The following is a 19,761-nucleotide window of genomic DNA, read 5'->3' as shown; positions in this document are numbered from 1 at the left end:
AGTTTCAAGTAGATATATAAACGAGTTCGAAAGAATCAATTCGTTTGAAGCAATATTGTACCCTTAGCTTATATAATTTTGAAGTAGTTTTAAACATTTCCGTAATGGGTTTTCTGTTTACAAAACAGAAGCTAAATGATGATTAAAATAATTGGTGAGCTTGTAACTAAGATCATTACGAATGGTCGTTGTGGTTAAGGCTATAATTTTCTGGACGTAGTATTAAATTCTACACTCGTTACTTGTATTTTCTTTTTCCCATACTTATAGATTCCTAAGATCTGAGTTGGAATTACGTAAGAAGAACAATAAGATCTAGATCTGTTATTTGATTTTCTTTCTTTTTTATATAACTCTTGTATAGAAATAATGACATATATCTTAGAGATAATGATGTATTTTATATTGATTGTTATCTTCTTATGTCGGTTGTGATTACTACTCTGTATATAAACACACTTTCCTAAATTTTATGTGGTATCAGATCTAATGATTCCTGAACCTAAGATTTTCGCTTCCGCATACAATTTTTTCTACTTCTACCCATGATTAAATACTAGACAATCATGGTTACTACTATTTCTTCTTCTATGTCTGATACAACCGGTTCTCTTACTTCTTAAAATCAATCTTCTATTACTCCTTATAATTTTTATTCTTCTGATAATTCGGGTGCATTGATCACACCCGTTATTCTTCGTGGCGACAATTATTCTGATGATAATATATAAACTCTGATCATATATATCTTAGAGATAATGATGTACTTTATATTGGTTGTTATCTTAACCCGTTATTTTTCGTGGCGACAATTATTCTGATGATAATATAAACTCTGATCACATATATCTTAGAGATAATGATGTACTTTATATTGATTGTTATTTTCTATTAGTGATAGGTTTAATTCACACCTAAAAGCTAGTTCATGAATGGAGAATTGCCCATACACATATATATTGTCCAAAGATCGATAACACCACCTCTCGAAATGTGGATGGGCAACGGTCCATTGAAAATAGTCTAAACCCAATATTTCGGACATACCACATCAATATAGACCATTTGCACATGCTACATAGATAGAAAACTATTTATGTGGAAATCGTATGTTAAACTTTCACCATAGCTCTCTGATATTATATTAGCGATGAGCATAACTCACGTTCAAAATCTAACTCATAAATGGAGAATTGATGAGGATTGATGACAATCTTAATATCTTCTTACGTCGGTTGTGATTCCTGCTCTGTATATAAACTCTGCTACTATGTTAATACAAGACACACTTTCCTATATCTTATATCTGGTGAACTGAACCCTGCTCAATTTATGGTTACATTAATAGAATTCAAAGAATGTGACTTCATCGATAATTAGACGATCGTTTGTTTCAACTAGAATGTAGATAAATATAATACTCTTCACGTTTGTTGCTGATCTTCCGGTGAAATACCTTGACTTATGAGACTCACTTTATTAGATTTATACATTCCTATCTCTATTAATTAATTTAACATGAATCAATTTTGACTAGACATGAAAGTTATTTTTCTTTCTTTTCGTGATCGCGGGTAGGAGTTCTAAACACTAATAAAGGTGGGACAGTGATTTTGTTGACCAATTACATTTGTCTTGGCTTTATGCAAGTTGAAAAGCCCATCACAACTCATACTACACTTCCTTCTTAACATCACAAAACCCTCATCTCTCTATTTCGTCGGCAAAGGCTTCTTTCTCCTTGATTGAAAAGAGACTTTTATCCTTTTAGGCTTTTCTTGTCCCATCATCTCCTCAATTATTTTTCATATATGCATTCTTTTCATATATGAAAGGAATATTAAGAAATTATTGCAAATGGGATGTGGTTCTCTTGCCCATGTGCCAGGGCAAAGACAATGACTACTCACCATTAACTATGAAATTGAAATTTTACTAATATAATCAACTATGATGAATCATTAGAGCATCACATTATTCCGACAAAAAAGTTCCACTTTATTTTTGCAGAAAATCATCCTTATTTTACTAAAAAGGGAGTGAATAGAAAAACTGATTCTCATTTTGAAAGCTTAAAATCGTAAAAACCAAATTAGTTCCCTATCAAAATGATAATATTTGTTCAATTTATATAAGAAGATTTTTACTTTACAAATGATGTGTGAGAAGTGAGCTTCTAACTCTTACATGGATTCTTGTGAGGAGTGGGGTCTCACCAAGGCCCGTTTCTGCATGCAGTGTTCTAAAATTTTATACCTAGGCAGTGTGAAAAATGTCAGGTATAGAAGTTTTTTTTTTCTTTTTGCAAATAATGGTTGCTTTACTTGTCGATTTTAGAGAGTTCTCTGAGGAAAGCATGACCGGATCCTGGTTCCAATCCTATCGGTTGCAGAAATGGGACAGATTTATTTTGAGTCTGGCCCAACTAGACTTTTGTTCAACTGATTTCCATTATTAAAGTAAGACAACGACGCATACGAAAGATATAAAGCGCCATGCATCTAAGTTCTAAACACATATAATACAATTATACAAACGACCATATATACTTTCATCTAAAAAGTAATAAGCTAACAAGAAGCTGTGCTGGCCTTGAACAAAAGCGAAACAATCATAGGGCAGCTCCAACTAATATATATTCATCAACCCTAAATTATAGATAATCTTGGTTAATTAGTCTAGTGTTTATTAGCTCATGGATTTGAGTGTTTCCTTCATTTGTTTGATTTTCTTAATTAACTAATTACTTGATAAATCCATTTTTTTTCTTTGTTGTGGCCTTTATAAGTTCATGACTCTATCAGTAGAGTGCAACAACCTTCTATAATTGGAAATTCTACGATGAGAAAATCCGATTTAGATCGGGCGAATAGGTTAAAGATGGACGACTCGAACACAATATACAGTTACAAATCTTTAAAGCCTATTATTCATTGATTCAGCTAAGCGACAGAAACCTATAAACTACGTATGTAGGTTTAAACTATAGATGGGCTTTATAATTAGACAAAACCCAAATAGAGTAAGCAAAGGAGAAAACTTAATAGGCATTGAACCGAACGTGGTGTACACTAGGGTTTTGGGTTTTACCATTCAAAAAGTGGGTTTAATAGACCGGGGGCACAGATCTGCTGGTAGAACCCGGTTTGGTTTAAATCCCTAACGAGCTTGTTCTTGTTACTATTGCAAAATCGACGACGAGAGAGACGTGGTCAGCCATCGACTCCCAGGTATCTTTTTTTCCAGACATCTAAAAATGGCTTTCTCCACCAAACTCGCCGTCTTACAACAAAACACAAGTGTTTCACTGACAACAGTGCTCGGTTCACTCCGTTACATTTCCACAAAGCTCTTCGTTGGTGGTAATAAAGTCTAATCAGATGGTTTCATTTCACTGCAATCTCTCTCTCTGTCTTGTATAACAGTGTTGAATGCCTTTGGTCTCAGGCCTATCACCCGGAACTGACGACAGTTCCTTGAAGGACGCTTTCTCTACCTTCAGCGGAGTCTCAGATGGTAAGCCCTGGATCTTTCTTTTCACCTGTTCTGTAATAGAATGGATCTTTGCTCTGGTGTCCCTCGGAGTAATCATTTTCAGTCTTGTCGTGTTCTATGCTTCTGTAGCAAGAGTGATGACAAACAAAGTGACTGGGAGGTCTCGAGGTTATGGATTTGTTAACTTCATGAGCGAGGATTCTGCTAAATCTGCTATTTCAGCTATGGATGGACAGGTTTAGAATACAAAAGGAATCATCTACCTATCATATATTAAATTTTTATTTACTGTGCTGTATTGTTAATTTGTGGTTTGATTAATTAGGAGTTGAATGGGTTTAACATCCGTGTGGATGCTGCAAAAGAATGGCCAAGCTTGCCTTTGGGAGAGAGTGTAGAGGATGAGAAGAAAGGCAATAAGATGGTGGGGAGCCGATCTGTATGGAAAGATCCGTTCGTCGACGCCTTCTTGATGAAGAAGAAAAACGCAGCTCTGAACAGGAAGATATGGTCAAGGAGATCGACGATTCTGCCAGAGTATGTTGATTCGTCTGTGAGGATCTACAATGGGAAGACTCATGTGCGTTGTAAGATCACAGAGGGGAAAGTTGGGCATAAGTTTGGAGAGTTTGCGTTTACGAGAAAAGTGACCAAGCATCCTAGAGCAAAGTAAGTGTAGTGAAGTGAAGTAAGTTCTTGAGAATGATCTTTAGGATGCTCATTTTTTCGAAAGATGAGAAACTTTTGTAAGCCATTGATCATTGAAAGTGTTTTCTCTTGTTGTTCATGATTCTTAGGTAGTGATTTTTCGAGATGTGGAAAATCAACTTTAAATCCATCATTTCATCTACATGAAGATAGTTCTTTGACAGTGATTTCAATTAGTAAATAAAATTCAAGGTTGTAAATTTGATTACTATAGTTATAGCAAGTACAGGAATCAAATTACATTATATAATTAATCAAAGTAAATTAGGCGTTTTTTGAAAAATATGTAAATATACAGCTTATTCAGTTTAGGATTTGACAATTTAAAAGGTTGGATAGGATGTCAGTTAATCTTGGATAAAAAATATATTTTCTCAGTTTCAAAGTCTTAAAACATAAATTGAAAAGTATACTACAGTAAGCAGCCAGCAAATTGACATTTCAACAAGAAATAGCGAGTGGAGTATAATCACGTTTAAAAGAAACTTTGTGAGTGTGGTAGTTGAACTTGAAATTGATGACTATTCTCACCGAACCACAAAATGCCAAAAGTTATTTTGGAGTGCCGATTAATTTCGTATTAGTTTTTCAAAAATAAAAAAAAATTTGTTAAAATACACTTTCGATTAATTTTGAAATTATATGTATATAAATATGTTGAAAAAATTATATAAATTATACATATACATTCAATTGAATAAGAACCAAATTTAAAAAAAAAAACGAAACTGAACTAAATTCATAAAAAATCAAATAGTTCATATTAATTTAAATGTAAAAGATTAAAACCAAATCGAAAATCAAACGAGTATCCAAATATTTTAAATATAAAGATATTAATTAATTCTGATTTTATATATAGAATAAAGTTATAAATAAAATATCTAAAATCCTGAATTATCTTAATATTTTTTTTGGTTTTACCGGTTTAATCCAGAATTTCAGAATTTTTTTTTTATTTTTTGGCTTTTAAATTCGAACCAGACCCAAACTATTTCTAATTCGGTTCACTTTAGTTTTAGTAAAAAATAGAAACCCAACTTAAATGATATTATTCCAACCGATACAAATTCTAAACACTCCAATCCTAGTGACTTAAAATTGAATAACTACGAAAATCAAAAACCCAAAATATGGCACTAGTGATGATAATATGTAAGTAATTTTTGTAAAACACCTCACAAATAATCTGTAGAGGTGTATTTGTCAAAGCTGATGACGAGATGAAAACATTTAAAATGAGTATTTTTGTTCTATTTTCATTTGGAAATATCATATTCATGTAAACTTTTTTTTCCATTTTAAACATCATTGTTGTTTCCTTAGTAATAGTATCTACGTTTTCCCACCAGTACATATTCATACTAATATTTTTCTCAAAAGTAAAATCGAAAACAGAATTGCCACCCTTTTCGGAAAATATATAAGAAAGATGAAAAGTCTGATTCTTTTACCAGATCCAACAAACTCTCCCAACAACTAATCTCAGCCGTCCATCTCACTCCCGCTATAATCTATTTAACATCACAACGCCACCTTTCGTTTCTCCTCGCACACATTTGAAAAATTCAAAACAATGGCGTTGCTTGTCGAGAAGACGTCGAGTGGCCGTGAGTACAAGGTCAAAGACATGTCTCAGGCCGACTTCGGCCGTCTCGAGATCGAGCTCGCCGAGGTAGAAATGCCTGGACTCGTCTCTTGCCGTACCGAGTTCGGACCTTCTCAGCCACTCAAAGGTGCTAGAATCACCGGTTCTCTCCACATGACCATCCAAACCGCTGTTCTCATCGAGACGCTAACCGCTCTTGGCGCCGAGGTCAGATGGTGCTCGTGCAACATCTTCTCCACTCAGGACCACGCCGCAGCCGCGATCGCTCGTGATTCAGCCGCCGTGTTCTCGTGGAAAGGGGAGACTCTTCAGGAGTACTGGTGGTGCACGGAGAGATCTCTCGACTGGGGTCCGGGAGGTGGTCCCGATCTGATCGTCGACGACGGTGGTGACGCCACGCTCTTGATCCACGAAGGAGTTAAGGCTGAGGAGATCTTTGCCAAGACTGGTCAGTTCCCTGACCCGACTTCCACGGACAACCCTGAGTTTCAGATCGTGTTGTCGATCATTAAAGATGGTCTTCAAGTTGATCCTAAGAAGTACCACAAGATGAAAGAGAGATTGGTCGGTGTTTCCGAGGAGACGACCACTGGTGTTAAGAGGCTTTACCAGATGCAAGAGACTGGAGCTCTCTTGTTCCCTGCCATTAACGTCAATGACTCTGTCACCAAGAGCAAGGTATCACTTCCCATGTGTCCCCATTATAGCTTATATAAGACTAGATCTGACGTTTGTATCGTACTCTGTGTAAATTAGGTCTGTGAATTCTGTTTTCGGTTTGGTTTGGATCTATTATTTTGTTTTTTTTTGGTATAAAATATAAAAACCTTTTGATTATTTATAAATATGAAAAATATCGGGTAATTCAAATAGTTTCATATAATTCAAATAAAATATTTGGATAATTGGATAAATTCGATTTTGATAGTATTAGATATTTAATTACATAAATTTTGGGTTTATATATTATACTTTTATGTATGATTATTTTGAAACTAGATATAACTAGTACTTTTATGTATATAAATTATATTTAAGATATGAAAATACTTATTTGGTTTTCAGTTTTTTTTTTGTATAAAGAAACATGAACTGTTCAATGAGTTCGTGTCTGGTTTGGGTATAGGGTATAAATGCTCAGCCTAGTGTCAATACCATGTCTCATCTACCAAAACGACGTTGGTTTTATGTTTCATATTTTTGAAACAAGATCTCTGTTTCTTCAGCTGTAATTCTCTGTGTTGTATCACTGATAATTGAGTTGCTTGCAGTTCGACAACTTGTATGGATGTCGCCACTCTCTCCCTGATGGTCTCATGAGAGCCACTGATGTCATGATCGCTGGAAAGGTCGCTGTTATCTGCGGTTATGGTGATGTCGGAAAGGGTTGTGCTGCAGCCATGAAAACCGCTGGTGCCCGTGTCGTAGTGACTGAGATCGATCCAATCTGTGCCCTTCAGGCACTCATGGAAGGCCTCCAAGTTCTAACCCTTGAGGACGTTGTCTCTGAAGCTGACATATTTTGCACCACCACTGGAAACAAAGACATCATCATGGTCGACCACATGAGGAAGATGAAGAACAACGCCATTGTCTGCAACATTGGCCACTTCGACAACGAAATCGATATGCAAGGACTTGAGACTTTCCCTGGTGTGAAACGCATCACCATCAAGCCACAGACTGATAGGTGGGTGTTCCCTGACACAAAGTCAGGCATCATTGTGCTAGCTGAGGGTCGTCTGATGAACTTGGGATGCGCCACTGGACACCCGAGCTTCGTGATGTCGTGCTCGTTCACCAACCAGGTGATTGCACAGCTTGAGCTCTGGAACGAGAAGTCGAGCGGGAAGTATGAGAGGAAGGTATATGTTTTGCCTAAGCACTTGGACGAGAAGGTTGCTGCACTTCACTTGGGCAAGCTCGGTGCTAGACTCACCAAGCTCACCAAGGACCAATCTGACTATGTCAGCATACCCATTGAAGGTCCTTACAAGCCTGGTCATTATAGGTACTGAGAAGAACACAGGACCAAGCGTTGGTTCTCTTTAGGGTTATATGATTAGGTAATTTGAGTTGGTTTGGGTTTGGTCTGGTTGGGGAAATATGTGATATTGGTCTTCTGATGAGGTTGACCAAATATTGGTATGAATAAGTGGTTGTTGTTCTTGGTCTTGAGAGGCTTTTTCTATTTTGTATCATCTCTAAATTAATTTTTGTTTTACACTGTTGTTAGGCTTATTTATGCAATGTTTATGTTAACCAATTTACATTTCGGACTAGTGAGCAAACAAGATACTTGAAGTTAAAGCTACTTTCGGCTTCATATTACAGCAAATCTTATGTCTTCTCTGAATTGTATACCGAGATGGTCAATCCAAACACTCATCTTTTGACCTTAAAATGTTTAGTGTTGTGAAGGAGAAACTGACGTATGAGGAAACCTCAAGTCGAAAACAAATAGTGTTAGATTTTTGCCGAACTTTAGGAAGTGAATATCTTAACCAGAGAGCAGATGATTACTGAGTCTAATTACTGTTTCTATAATAAGCGAACTCTGTAATTGTCTTTTATAACGGCAACAATACATTACTAAGCAATATTTTCTAACAAACCCACGAACTTAAGCCATGATTCATTTGAAACTCATTTAGTTCAATGGAGAACCTTTTTTTTGTATAACAGTTTTATGGAGAACCACCCAATAGTCAGGTTCGTGAACTTACAACTTTACAAGAACGACCAAAACAAGCTCTTTCTAACTTCATGAGAGAAACAATAATTATTTTGCAGCATATGTACTCATCTCAATTGCTAGTTCTCTCCGGTCAACAAATTAAGGTCTTTATATCCAATCTATTTTTTTTTGAATGTAAAATTTATTCAATCAAAATTTTTTTACATCAAGTAACATAATTGAAACTACTAGATAGAACATAATTTAAAACCTATCTCCAACTTCTATCTCCCAAACAACCCTTTCCTACTTACAAGAAGCCAAATAAACTCAAATTTTTCCCTCAAACTTAACCATGTGACACAAGTCAAGTTTGGGAGGCTATAAGATTTTTCTCATTAAAACCCTCATTAGAAAAAACCCAATTGGGACAAAACTCTAATTGGAAAAAAAGAGTAAGAAAACTCATTGCATGGAGACAAAAGAAAACCCAACCCAAATTATGCATCTTAACCGCAAATGCACAAGCCCTCTTCAATATACTGCTGCCTCTTCCCCTTTCCCTGCATATAGCTTCAAACATATTTGTTTATCCTTACAAACCTTCCATAACTTCTACTTCGCCCTTCATCACTTCAATTAAGATAGGTTTTGGGATCTTGAACCGAACCAAACACACAAGCCATCCTCAAGATACTTCTGACCCTTTCCTTTTACTGCAAGCAGCTTCAATCTTATTTGTTTGTCCATACTCTTAATCATCACCTTTACATCCAATGGTTCTTCTCCATGGCGACGAGCATTTCGTTCCCTCCATATATTATGTAGCAATGCTTGGAACGTGTAACGAAGGATGAATTATTCTGTGGAATTGAGACTAGAATCTGGGCTAGAGACTGCTTCAATAATCTCATTCCAATCATAAGTGAGGTATGTCATTCCAAACTTTTCCAGAGTACTGACACTTGAAAAAAAAATGTGGACACGTCTCCTGCTCTTCATTACATAGAACACAAACTGGATTCGCAGTAGGATTCCACTTCGCCATTCTATCACAAGTTTGCATTCTATTTTTTACAGCCACCCACATCATGAAAGACAATTTAGGAGTAGATTGAGGAAACCACACACCCTTATGCCATAAGCAAATAGGCTGTGCCTCTCATATAATTCCAAGTCTTTTTTGCTGAGAATTTATTTGCAAACCTATTTCCATCTTGCCTCCATAAAGATCCTCATCACTATGCGTATTCCTCGTTTATATCCAATCTAGAAATGTAAGTTCTCATACAACATACATAAACCATTTCAGTTATTAACAAACCCATACCAGAAACTTCTAATTTTTGGTCCATACCTACCCCTATACAAGCTTAATCTCCCCCAATTTTATCCTAACATTTCCACAATCTTCAATCTATCAATCCACTCAACAGTTCCATCAACAAAGGACTATGATAAAGATAATAATAGAAATATAGAATGATGCATAAATGTGGAGATTATATATACTTTTGTTATCCATGTGAGTTGCATAATAGTTGAGCAGCGCTAAATTTGCAGTAATGCTTATAAATGTTGCGTAAGCCTTCCTACACAGATCCACCGACTGATCTTCAGTTAATTGTTTTTGTCACGTTTCATATTGTATACATATTAACTACTACTACTATATTATTTAATTTTGAAAGAGTACTGCGCGTTTAATAAGATAGATTTAGAATAGTTGACCCAGCAGGAACCTTCAATTTCTATTCTAGGCTGGTCAGCTACTGGGCATGGGTGTTCGGTGGCTCATTCGGTTTTGGTTCAGTTTTTCGGATTTTCGGTGTTATATTCATAAATACCATTCGGTTTTTACTAATTATCGGATCGGGTTCGATTCGGTTTCTTTCGGATTTGATTCAGATCAGATTTAATCAATGTTTAAAATCGTCCAAAAATATATATTTTTAAAACCTTAAAAATTGACAATTTTTTTTCAAAATACATAAATTATTTACAAATCTAATTAAAAATTAGTTAAATTATCTAAATTAACTAAAATATTCAAAATAACAAATAAAATGAACTACAAAAATATTTTGAATACTGTAAAATATCTAAATCACTTTAACATATATAAAAATATTAACATATTTAACTAATTTCGGATATTTTTGGATTCTAATTCGGATTTTAGTTCGGTTCGGGTTATAACCAAAGTCCAAAATAGTAAACTTATAAATCCCGTTCGGATATAAACAGTTCAGATTCGATTTCTTTTTCTGTTTCGGGTTACGGGTTAGGGTCGATATTTCGGATTGAAGTAAAAATGCCTACGCCTATCAGCTACGATTTATCTTTTAAAAATAGACAATGACTTTAGCTTTTCGTTTTATTAGAACAAACTAAAGGTGAGCAGAAATATTCGAACTTTTGAAGTTATTCATGATTTAAATGATTTGTCCCAGTAATGAATTATCCAATTATATTTGATTTATAGATACACGAATATCCAGTCATCCAAATATTCATTTTTTGAATATTTTTGACTGAACATTTGGTTCCATATGTACAAATATTTTTCAAACAAAAATAAATATAAAATTATGATATTTTATTACAAAATAAAATATATTTAATTTTAATACTATAATAACTAAAGTAATCAATTTAATAAATAAAAATATTGTAAAACTTACATAAAATATAATAGCTATATGATTTATATTTATAATTCTATAAATATATATATATATATATATATATATATATATATATATATTCATATAGCAAGTATAATATTTGTTCTTAATATTTGTATTTGTGTTTTCTTTTGATTTTTTTACAGATATTACATATTAATAACAACTTTGCTTTGTTTCGTAATTACAAAAAATTAATTTTTTTGTTTAAATGGAAACAAATAACTAATTGAATCAAATATTCCGTATCAATCCCTAAATTCAACATGTGTTTTTACATCTACAAATATGTAATACTATAACATTAAAGAATTCTATCACATGCATATTTTTAAATGTCATTATTTAAGCCTCTCATTCTCTTTAGATCCAAAATGTGTTTTGACATCTATAAATACCAAACATCTATAGTCGAATTTTTCATCACAATCAAAACAATAAACTCATTTCATTTACTACAAAAAATATGGGTGGCCTTACGCGACTTATCGTCGTCCTCTCCATGTTAGCCGCCACAGCTCTGACATCAAAATCACAATACGTGTTTCCCATCACCAAAGACGAACCCACAAAACAGTTCTACACCACTATCGGCATCGGAGCTGCCCCAGAAGCTCCCGTAAACTTCCTCCTTGATCTCGGAACTGACCTCACGTGGGCCAACTGCCGCAAAATCAAATCTTTATCATCTCTCCACCTCGTCAGATGCCAGAGCTCAACGTGCAAGGCCATCCCTGGAAACGGTTGCGACAGCCGAAATACCTGTCTTTACCAGCAACCAAACCCTTTCGGCAAAAACTCCTCCGTTACCAGCCGTGTCGTCCAGGACATAGCCAACAGCCCGACCGTTAGCTTCCGCCCCTTCACATTCTCATGCGCCGCCGCCGCGAAAAGATCTCAAGGCCTTCCTCCTCCGATGGCCGGAGTTCTTGGTCTTTCTACAGGAGAATATACGTTTTGGAGACAGGTCACGAAGAAGTTTAACATCATCCCGCAATTCTCTCTTTGCTTGCCTTCTTCCGGCACTACCGGTAACCTATACATCGGCGGCCTTTCTTACAGTGTCCCAAGTTCTGCGACGGTGATGAGAGTTAGCTCAGGAGACTATTTTATGGTGGTTCAATCTATCTACGTTGACGGGACTCTTTTATCTTTGAACCCTAGTTTACTGAACGGGGGAGCCAAGTTAAGCACGGTGGTTCCGTATACCGTACTACACACTGATATCTACAATGCTCTTGCTCAGTCTTTTACACTCAAGGCTAAGGTAAACCAATTAAAAACTATGAATTCTATTATTCAGTACTTGAACTAGGATTTTTTTTTTTTTAATAATATACTACTTCGTACAATTTTATTTTTACTTAAAAACAGTAGATGATAAGTTCATATATAAATTGTCTTCTTTTTTTTGACTGAATATAAATTGTCTTATTTATTACATGTAGTAGGAAAATGGTCTTTTGCTTTTTTTTTAAAGGAATTTTTAAAATTTTCTATTTTACTTGGGTTTTGACTTTTTGTCACCATATCACCTAAATCTGAAATGAAACTTTGTTGTTAAAAAAACGATAATTTAAAAAAAAAACTTAGCATTTTTTATATTTTGTATTTTTTTTTTCTCGGCATTTTTTTATATTTTGTTATGGGTTGAATACAGGCAAACGGAAGATCTCAAGTCCCATCGGTGGCGCCGTTCAAAAACTGTTACGACGCACGGGCCGCCGCAGGAAAGAATACGCCGGTGATAGAGTTTGGGCTACCGGGGAATATGAGGGAGGTGAGGTGGACATTCCACGGGACTAATACGTTGGTGAATATCAACAAGAAGGTGATCTGTTTGGCTTTCATCGATGGCGGAAAGAAACCGAAAGAGAATATTGTGATTGGGACATATCAGCTTCAAAATTATATTCTCTCGTTCGATATGAGCAGGACGCAACTTAGGCTTAGTGAGTCGCTCTTGCTCCACAACGCTAGCTGCTCCACTTAATGACTTTTCTAATAAAACAGAGAAAATCATCACAACTATAAAATTACTATAATTCATTTCAAATAATTACCTTTATCTTTCTTTCTCAAGTTTTTTCCTTTGTAAGTGTTTTTCTATTTCTCTTGTTAAGTTCTAATAATACTTCTGAAATGAAATTATAATTCAAGCTTTATATGAGATTTGGTAAATATCCCCATTTTTTTCCGTTAACTTCTTTAACTTCGTCTCTTTTACTGATAAATATGAACATTTTAATATTGTTTTGCTGTAATTATATTATACACTATCTCCTTTTTAATACATAATTTTTTAAAAAAAGATTATCCTAAATTAAATGATATTTTCAATTTTTAAGATAAAATTTATTATTTTTCTGTTACATGATCAGTTGTATTTTGTAATCTATTTTATTATAAATTGAATTGTAATTAGGTGAAAAATTAATAATGTTTTTAAATATAAAAACTTAAATGTTTTTTTATAATTTATATAGACAATCTTAAAATCATCTAATAAAAATGGAGAAAATATCTATTTACATATTTATTTTATTAAAACTGAAATACAAAATAAAACTCACAATTCTTCAACAGTTTTATTGCAACTATTGCCACTCATTTATTTACTTTTAGCCATATCTAAGGTGAATAATTAGACATTATATATATATAATAAATATAAGTTTTGATAATGTATGTTTTATACTCTCCCATTTCAAAATATTTCATGTTTTAGAAATTCCACACATATTAAGAAAATATCTAAAATTTTGATTTGTTTTTGAAAAAATGTAAAATTTGATTATATATATATATTTTTTTTAAAAAATTAACTATTTTTCATAACTTTTAATCAATTAAAATTCAATAAAAATAATTAATTATCTTAAAGTTTACAATTTATCAATATTATTTAATAAAATTACATTGAAAATGTAAAAATGTATATCTTTTAGAAATGAATAATTTTTCTAAAACATATATCTTTTTGTAAAATAGTGAATATAATACATGTCTTTGAATGTCATTTCCCATAACTTATCTTTTAAGTCAAGGTTTTTATTATGCTTTTTTGTCCTTTGTCATTCTTAAAATATAAACAAAATGATCAACTCTACTAACGGCCGACAGAAAAAAAACTCTACTAACGGCCAATATATTAAATTGTTCATGACTAAGTTAAATTTAAATTATGTTTGATAATCTAAATACAAAAAAAAATCATAATAGATTCATATATTATATGTTATTTTCATTTTAAAATTTAAAATGTAATAGTTGCGTCAGTGTCCTTATTAATTTAGTACATATATCATACTATATACGACGTAGATAAACCTATAGATATGTGATCTATTAATTAGAGATACAGTATATGATATAATGAACATGGTACTGATGTGGTTTAGCCACTTTTACTATTCCTGGAGTTTCATATCAACAGCTAAGAGCGGGTCCAGAGTTTTGCTAAAGCTTGGAAAAAATAGGATGCTAAAGTGTCCAGTCTACTTGTAGAGTCTATCTATCTCATCCTTATATTGATCAACCACCTTGTCCCGTCTTATCTTCATTGTTGGCGTCATGAAACCGTTGTCTATCTGCAATGATATTCATAGAACATTCACTTGAGGCTCAAATCTCTCACCACAAACGGAGGGGACATCAATGAAAAGCTAACCAAAAAGAGTGATAAGGATTGGTACCGTGAAGGGCTCCTCAACGATGAGAACTGGACCTACTTGGAATGAACATTCTGATGTCCTGCATAATGATTTTTATACACACAAAAAAAAATATGAGTTCCTTTATTGCTCTCTTTTACTAAGAACTTAATGAATCATTACCATTTCCTCAGTTCTTCGTAGACCATACTCTTTAGTGTCTTCTTGCTAAGTTCGTTGACTTCAGGATCTACTGGTGAAATTTTGTTTTTTGCTACTCCTTCTACCGCTTCTTTGTTAGGGATAATAATAGCTCCAAGGCGGCGTTGATCCTGAGAAGAGCAATCAGATCCGAAAAGGTAAATAAGTAAAACATATACCGTGTTCTTAAATCGAAGTCTCTAACAAGTACCTGTCCAATAACCACTATTTGTTGAATCAGACTGCTTCTCATGGCTGCTTCTTCAATCTCCAACGGCTCCACATTTTCACCTACGACGATCAAAGTGCTATACATCAAACGTTTATAACATTACTTTTGCGCCAAGACTTGTAGTAATTAAAATATATGCTAACACATATGATATACATACCTGTGGAAAGTACAATGGTGTCCTTGGCACGACCTTCAAGAACGAGGACACCTCCGCAGCTACGACTCCGCCCTGTTGAATGATGAGGCGCAATCCAACCCATGTCTCCAGTATTAAACCATCCATCGTCATCTATTACTTGCTTGGTAGCCACTGGATTCTGAGAACAATCAACAGAAGAATGAGTTAATATGATCTAATCGCCAAGCATCCAAAATACAGAGGATATTTGGAGAAAATTAACTCACATCCAACTTTTTATCGTAAAACCAGCAGCAAGTGAGTGTGTGTTTTTACCTTATAGTAACCTCTCATAACTGGTGGGCCTCTGACTTTGACAATGCCTTTTGAACCAGGTGGAAGAACAGTACCAGTCTCTTGATCTACGATTTTGAATTCTGTATCTTTAATAGGATGCCCAACTGAGCCAAGAACCTTCACATATACCAAAAGGTACGAAAATAAGATACAGACAAACCAAAAATGATGAACAATATGTATATAAAAAGAAACAGATATGACAACTTTTAATGTCTTCTGACCACTACTTTGCTAGATGGATTCTCTAACATGTAGTGCAACATGGGAACTTATTGTCCAATGATCTCATAAGGAAATGGAAGGTTATTGAGGTGAGGGTTTAAACTTACATTACAGCTAAGCTTCCGCGCAGAGACAACCGGTGAGGTTTCTGTCAAACCATATCCATTTTGTACATTCACACCGATGGCCTGCACCAAGAACAAACTCTGTTTACATACATATAGACAATACCTTGTTTGCATTGCATAAAATAAACATTTTTCTCTAATTTCAAGAAACAATATTGGCGGTCTAACCTCGAAAAACTTGTCAATATGCATAGGTAAACTCCCACCTCCACTGACACCAGCCTGAAGAAAACAAAGAAGTCAAGTCTTACAAAACTACAAAGAGAAAATGGAAGTAGAATGTTGTAATACTACCTTTGTTATTCCAATAGACGAGCGGATTTTTTCATGCACAAGCTTTTCAGCCAACATATGCAATGGCCACAGGATAGACGCAACTAGCCTCGCCCACAACCAATCAACCACAGCAACAATATACACTGGGGCCTTTTGGTTCTTTGTCAAACAAAGACCCTGAACATCAGAGAAAAGAACTTATCATGTCCCCAAGCATCACAAAATAGGAACAAGAAATACTAAAAGAGGCGACATCATCTGCGGTCACCAACCTCGTAGATTCTTCTCATCTCCGTATATGCAAGGCTGACTCTGATCAACGTAAGCGCCAAAAACTTACGAACAGGGGAGCTCGTAGAAATTTGCTTTTGAATCCCGCTGCAACTCTCAGAAAACATAAAGATCTGCTTAGCTTAGTAAATGAATCTTTACCTGTAAAGTAGAATATACCTGTAGAGTGTCTCATATACCAAAGGAACTGAAATAAGATAGTGTGGTTGATACCGCTTGAGATCATCCTATACCAAACATTAAAGGTAACGTTATAGAAAGTTACATCTTGTCTCATTTTCAAGATTAAGATGCTTCTTTAAAATGTCACTGTGTAGCATATAGCATAGAGAGGTTTACCTTTAAGAACCTAATAGATGTATATTTTTGCTCAACTCCACATGTAAAAATGAAGTATTCACAAGCCCGTTCATAAGCGTGCCATGATGGTAGCATACTTAGAAACCTTTCCCCAGCTTTAGCAGGTACAAATTCAGATAAGTTTCTTATCTGTCAAGTAATCCAACAAACAAAGAGGGTTTCTTTTCAGAACGTTATAGCAAACTCTTGTAAATGATGACATGAAGATTGGTTTGAACCTGGTGTAAAATATTCTTATGTGTAAGCATAACACCTTTTGGATTCCCAGTAGTTCCGCTGGTATACATAATAGTTGCTGTATGATCTGGATCGATGAATTCATATTCATACTTACCACTATCACTAGATCCTGCAAGTTTTGCACGTCTCTCCTGACCTAAGTTCTTGATTTCGTTGTAGCTATAGACTGGTGTCTTTCTACCCGATGTAACCAAAGACGATTTGTCACCCCATAGAAGGATCACAAATCTAAGAGATGCCTTGTAAGAAAACGTATCAGCAATGCGGTTGAAAAACTCAGGGTTATCCACAACAAGACCTACACTGCAAGACAAGACAATAAAAGGTAATCCAAAAAGACAAAGTGAAAATTCAACAAAGGAACAAAAAAAAAGGTATAAGGCGTTACCTCTCTGAATGACAGTATATCTGCAATAACTCTTCAACAGATGATCTTGATCCTCTGACAACATTGACTGCTCCTGTCGCCATTATCCCTGGCATAAAGTTATTAGACATTATAATACGCATCTCCACAGATCATTTGGTTGTCTCTGGAAATGACCAATATGGTTAACGTGTAAGGATAAAATGATTTTTTAATATAATCAACCAGGTACCTTGATCAGCAACAAGCCAGCGACAGGAGTTATCAGCAAAAAGTGCAATCTTCTCATCTGCTTTCACCCCAATGGCTCGCAAGCCCTCAACAAAGTCCAATATTTCTTGTTCCAACTGCAGTTTTTAAGATGATTGAAATGAAAATGAATATTAAAACAACAATGAAAAAAGCCTCTGTTTCAAAAGTAGAACAGGTGAATCACGCAGTGTGATGAAAAAGCACAGGTTAAAATTAAAAGTGTTACCTGTCTGTAAGTGAAAGTGGAAGGAGGATCATGATAGGGATCAACCACAGCAACACTGTCACCGTACTTATCCGCAGATGATCTCCATATATCAGGAACAGCCTTCCATTCATTAGATCTCAAAGCAGTAGCAGCAGCATCATCCCCTGGTATCGATGAGCGTTCCAAGAACGGTGCACAACGCCTTAGCTCCTTCTCCTGAACCTATAAGAATGGTAACACACAAGATTTTGATGTTACAGATCATTCAAGAAGGCTCTAAAAGTGATTTAGCTTTCGTAAGACCTAAAACTAGTCTGGTTTAAAGTTGACCAGCTCAAAAGTCAACCCTCAGCAAAATAATATAGGAATCGGTCAGAAGAAGAAAATAAGAAAGGGAACTTGCCGTGGACTCGCAGTTAACTCGAAACCTCAGGCGTGAAGAAGAAACACGAGTTCGGCGGCTAAAAAACTTGTAACTCCCAGAATCTTGAGGTTCACGAAGAGAGGGAAAGAATTTTGAAACGAGAACCGAAGGTCCCAGAGACGTTGACGCCATGGCTGAGACTCTGAGAGAGAAGAAGAAGAAGAAGAAGAAGAAGAAGAAGAAGAAGAAAGACGTTACTGGTGTTGGCGTGAAGATGAGAGAAAGAGAGAGAGAGAGAGAGAGAGAGAGAGAGAGAGAGAGAGATGATGAAGCAAGTAACATAGAAAAGGACGAGAGAGAGAGTGACGATATTGTGATTATGATTTTCACAAGAATAAACGAAAAAAAGAAAAGACCAGTTGGTTGGCACCGCTGCAGAAGCATGGCAACTTCAGAGGATTACTAAAAGAAAACAAACAGAGTCGATACTTTGCACACTTATAAGAATTATTTATTTATTTATTTTGGACTTTACTAAATAATAAAAGACAAACTAGTGCAGATTCTTTAAATTTTGAAATATTTTTATTTTTAAAAAATAGGTAAAATGATGAAAAGTGCATCCAATATTTGTTTTAAATTTAAACTAAAATTATCTTTATGGAAAAATTGATGTTCTCTTAATTTAAAATGTGCAATCTTTAAATGTAATTTTATTTTTAATAACTGAAACTAATTAATAAACATATTATTAATATTTTATTAATTGAAAAATGGAGCTTAAAAACCCAAACAAAAGAAGAATTTTTCTTTTCTAAGAAAAAGGTGGTCCTCTCATGACTCGACTCCACTTTACGTCTCTAGTTTGTAGACTCTCCCACGGCTCCTACATACCGTTTGTGACGCACATACTTCAAGAGAGAGATGGTCTTTCTTTTCCACCGAAAACAATAACAATCTCTAAGAGCATCCGCAAATGAGGATTTAACCAATTCTTAGCGCGATAACATAGGTTAATTTGATTAAAATATTAATACATATGTTCGATTACGGAAGGATTGATCCTTGAACAAAGATTAGAAGGATCAAGTCCTTGTGTACGTTCGGTGATAGGTAGAGCTTTTGTTTGTATTTGGCCAGAGCAAAAAAAATTTGGTCATTTGCAACGGAAACCGAATTAAAAAAAAAAAGCTCTCGACTCTCGACGAAAAGGCGATTTGGAGGCGTCAGCTTCAGGAAGGTAAAGCGATCCCTTTTCTCGTAGATTAATCGATTCCGATGACTTTTTATCATATTTTCCTCTCTATTTA

The 19,761-nt window shown here is 34.8% G+C and overlaps 4 protein-coding genes across 5 annotated transcripts; 3 read left to right on the top strand and 1 right to left on the bottom strand.

Moving 5' to 3' along the window:
• Positions 1-3,035: 3,035 nt before the first annotated feature.
• LOC130512768 (40S ribosomal protein S19, mitochondrial-like) lies at positions 3,036-4,370 on the top strand. Its single transcript, XM_057011069.1, has 4 exons — positions 3,036-3,362; positions 3,448-3,516; positions 3,625-3,731; positions 3,821-4,370. The coding sequence occupies exons 1-4, from the start codon at positions 3,257-3,259 to the stop codon at positions 4,166-4,168; spliced, it is 630 nt and encodes a 209-aa protein (XP_056867049.1). The 5' UTR covers positions 3,036-3,256; the 3' UTR covers positions 4,169-4,370.
• Positions 4,371-5,738: 1,368 nt separating this feature from the next.
• Positions 5,739-8,040, top strand: LOC108856202 (adenosylhomocysteinase 2). Its single transcript, XM_018629956.2, has 2 exons — positions 5,739-6,490; positions 7,084-8,040. The coding sequence occupies exons 1-2, from the start codon at positions 5,780-5,782 to the stop codon at positions 7,828-7,830; spliced, it is 1,458 nt and encodes a 485-aa protein (XP_018485458.1). The 5' UTR covers positions 5,739-5,779; the 3' UTR covers positions 7,831-8,040.
• Positions 8,041-11,592: 3,552 nt separating this feature from the next.
• LOC130495222 (probable aspartic proteinase GIP2) lies at positions 11,593-13,425 on the top strand. Its single transcript, XM_056986589.1, has 2 exons — positions 11,593-12,443; positions 12,837-13,425. Exons 1-2 carry the CDS (start codon positions 11,643-11,645, stop codon positions 13,167-13,169), a joined length of 1,134 nt encoding a protein of 377 aa, XP_056842569.1. The 5' UTR covers positions 11,593-11,642; the 3' UTR covers positions 13,170-13,425.
• Positions 13,426-14,503: 1,078 nt separating this feature from the next.
• Positions 14,504-18,894, bottom strand: LOC108856250 (probable acyl-activating enzyme 16, chloroplastic). 2 transcript variants are annotated; one of them, XM_018630013.2, is made up of 17 exons: positions 18,491-18,891; positions 18,106-18,309; positions 17,860-17,974; positions 17,649-17,736; positions 17,239-17,563; positions 17,000-17,149; positions 16,820-16,887; positions 16,642-16,747; positions 16,388-16,546; positions 16,262-16,315; positions 16,073-16,153; positions 15,720-15,857; positions 15,423-15,582; positions 15,242-15,321; positions 15,013-15,161; positions 14,872-14,929; positions 14,504-14,766 (listed from the first exon to the last, which is right to left on the bottom strand). In XM_018630013.2, exons 1-17 carry the CDS (start codon positions 18,791-18,793, stop codon positions 14,674-14,676), a joined length of 2,331 nt encoding a protein of 776 aa, XP_018485515.2. In that variant the 5' UTR covers positions 18,794-18,891; the 3' UTR covers positions 14,504-14,673. The 2 variants fall into 2 exon arrangements, 1 of the variants encoding a protein (XP_018485515.2); XR_008934490.1 differs by lacking the exons at positions 14,504-14,766; positions 14,872-14,929 and having other exon boundaries at positions 15,131-15,161; positions 15,242-15,338; positions 18,491-18,894.
• Between the last annotated feature and the right edge of the window lie 867 nt (positions 18,895-19,761).

Source organism: Raphanus sativus, chromosome 5 (assembly GCF_000801105.2).
Source record: "Raphanus sativus cultivar WK10039 chromosome 5, ASM80110v3, whole genome shotgun sequence".
Classification (NCBI taxonomy): Eukaryota; Viridiplantae; Streptophyta; class Magnoliopsida; order Brassicales; family Brassicaceae; genus Raphanus; species Raphanus sativus.
This window is presented reverse-complemented; position numbering and strand designations above follow the sequence as displayed.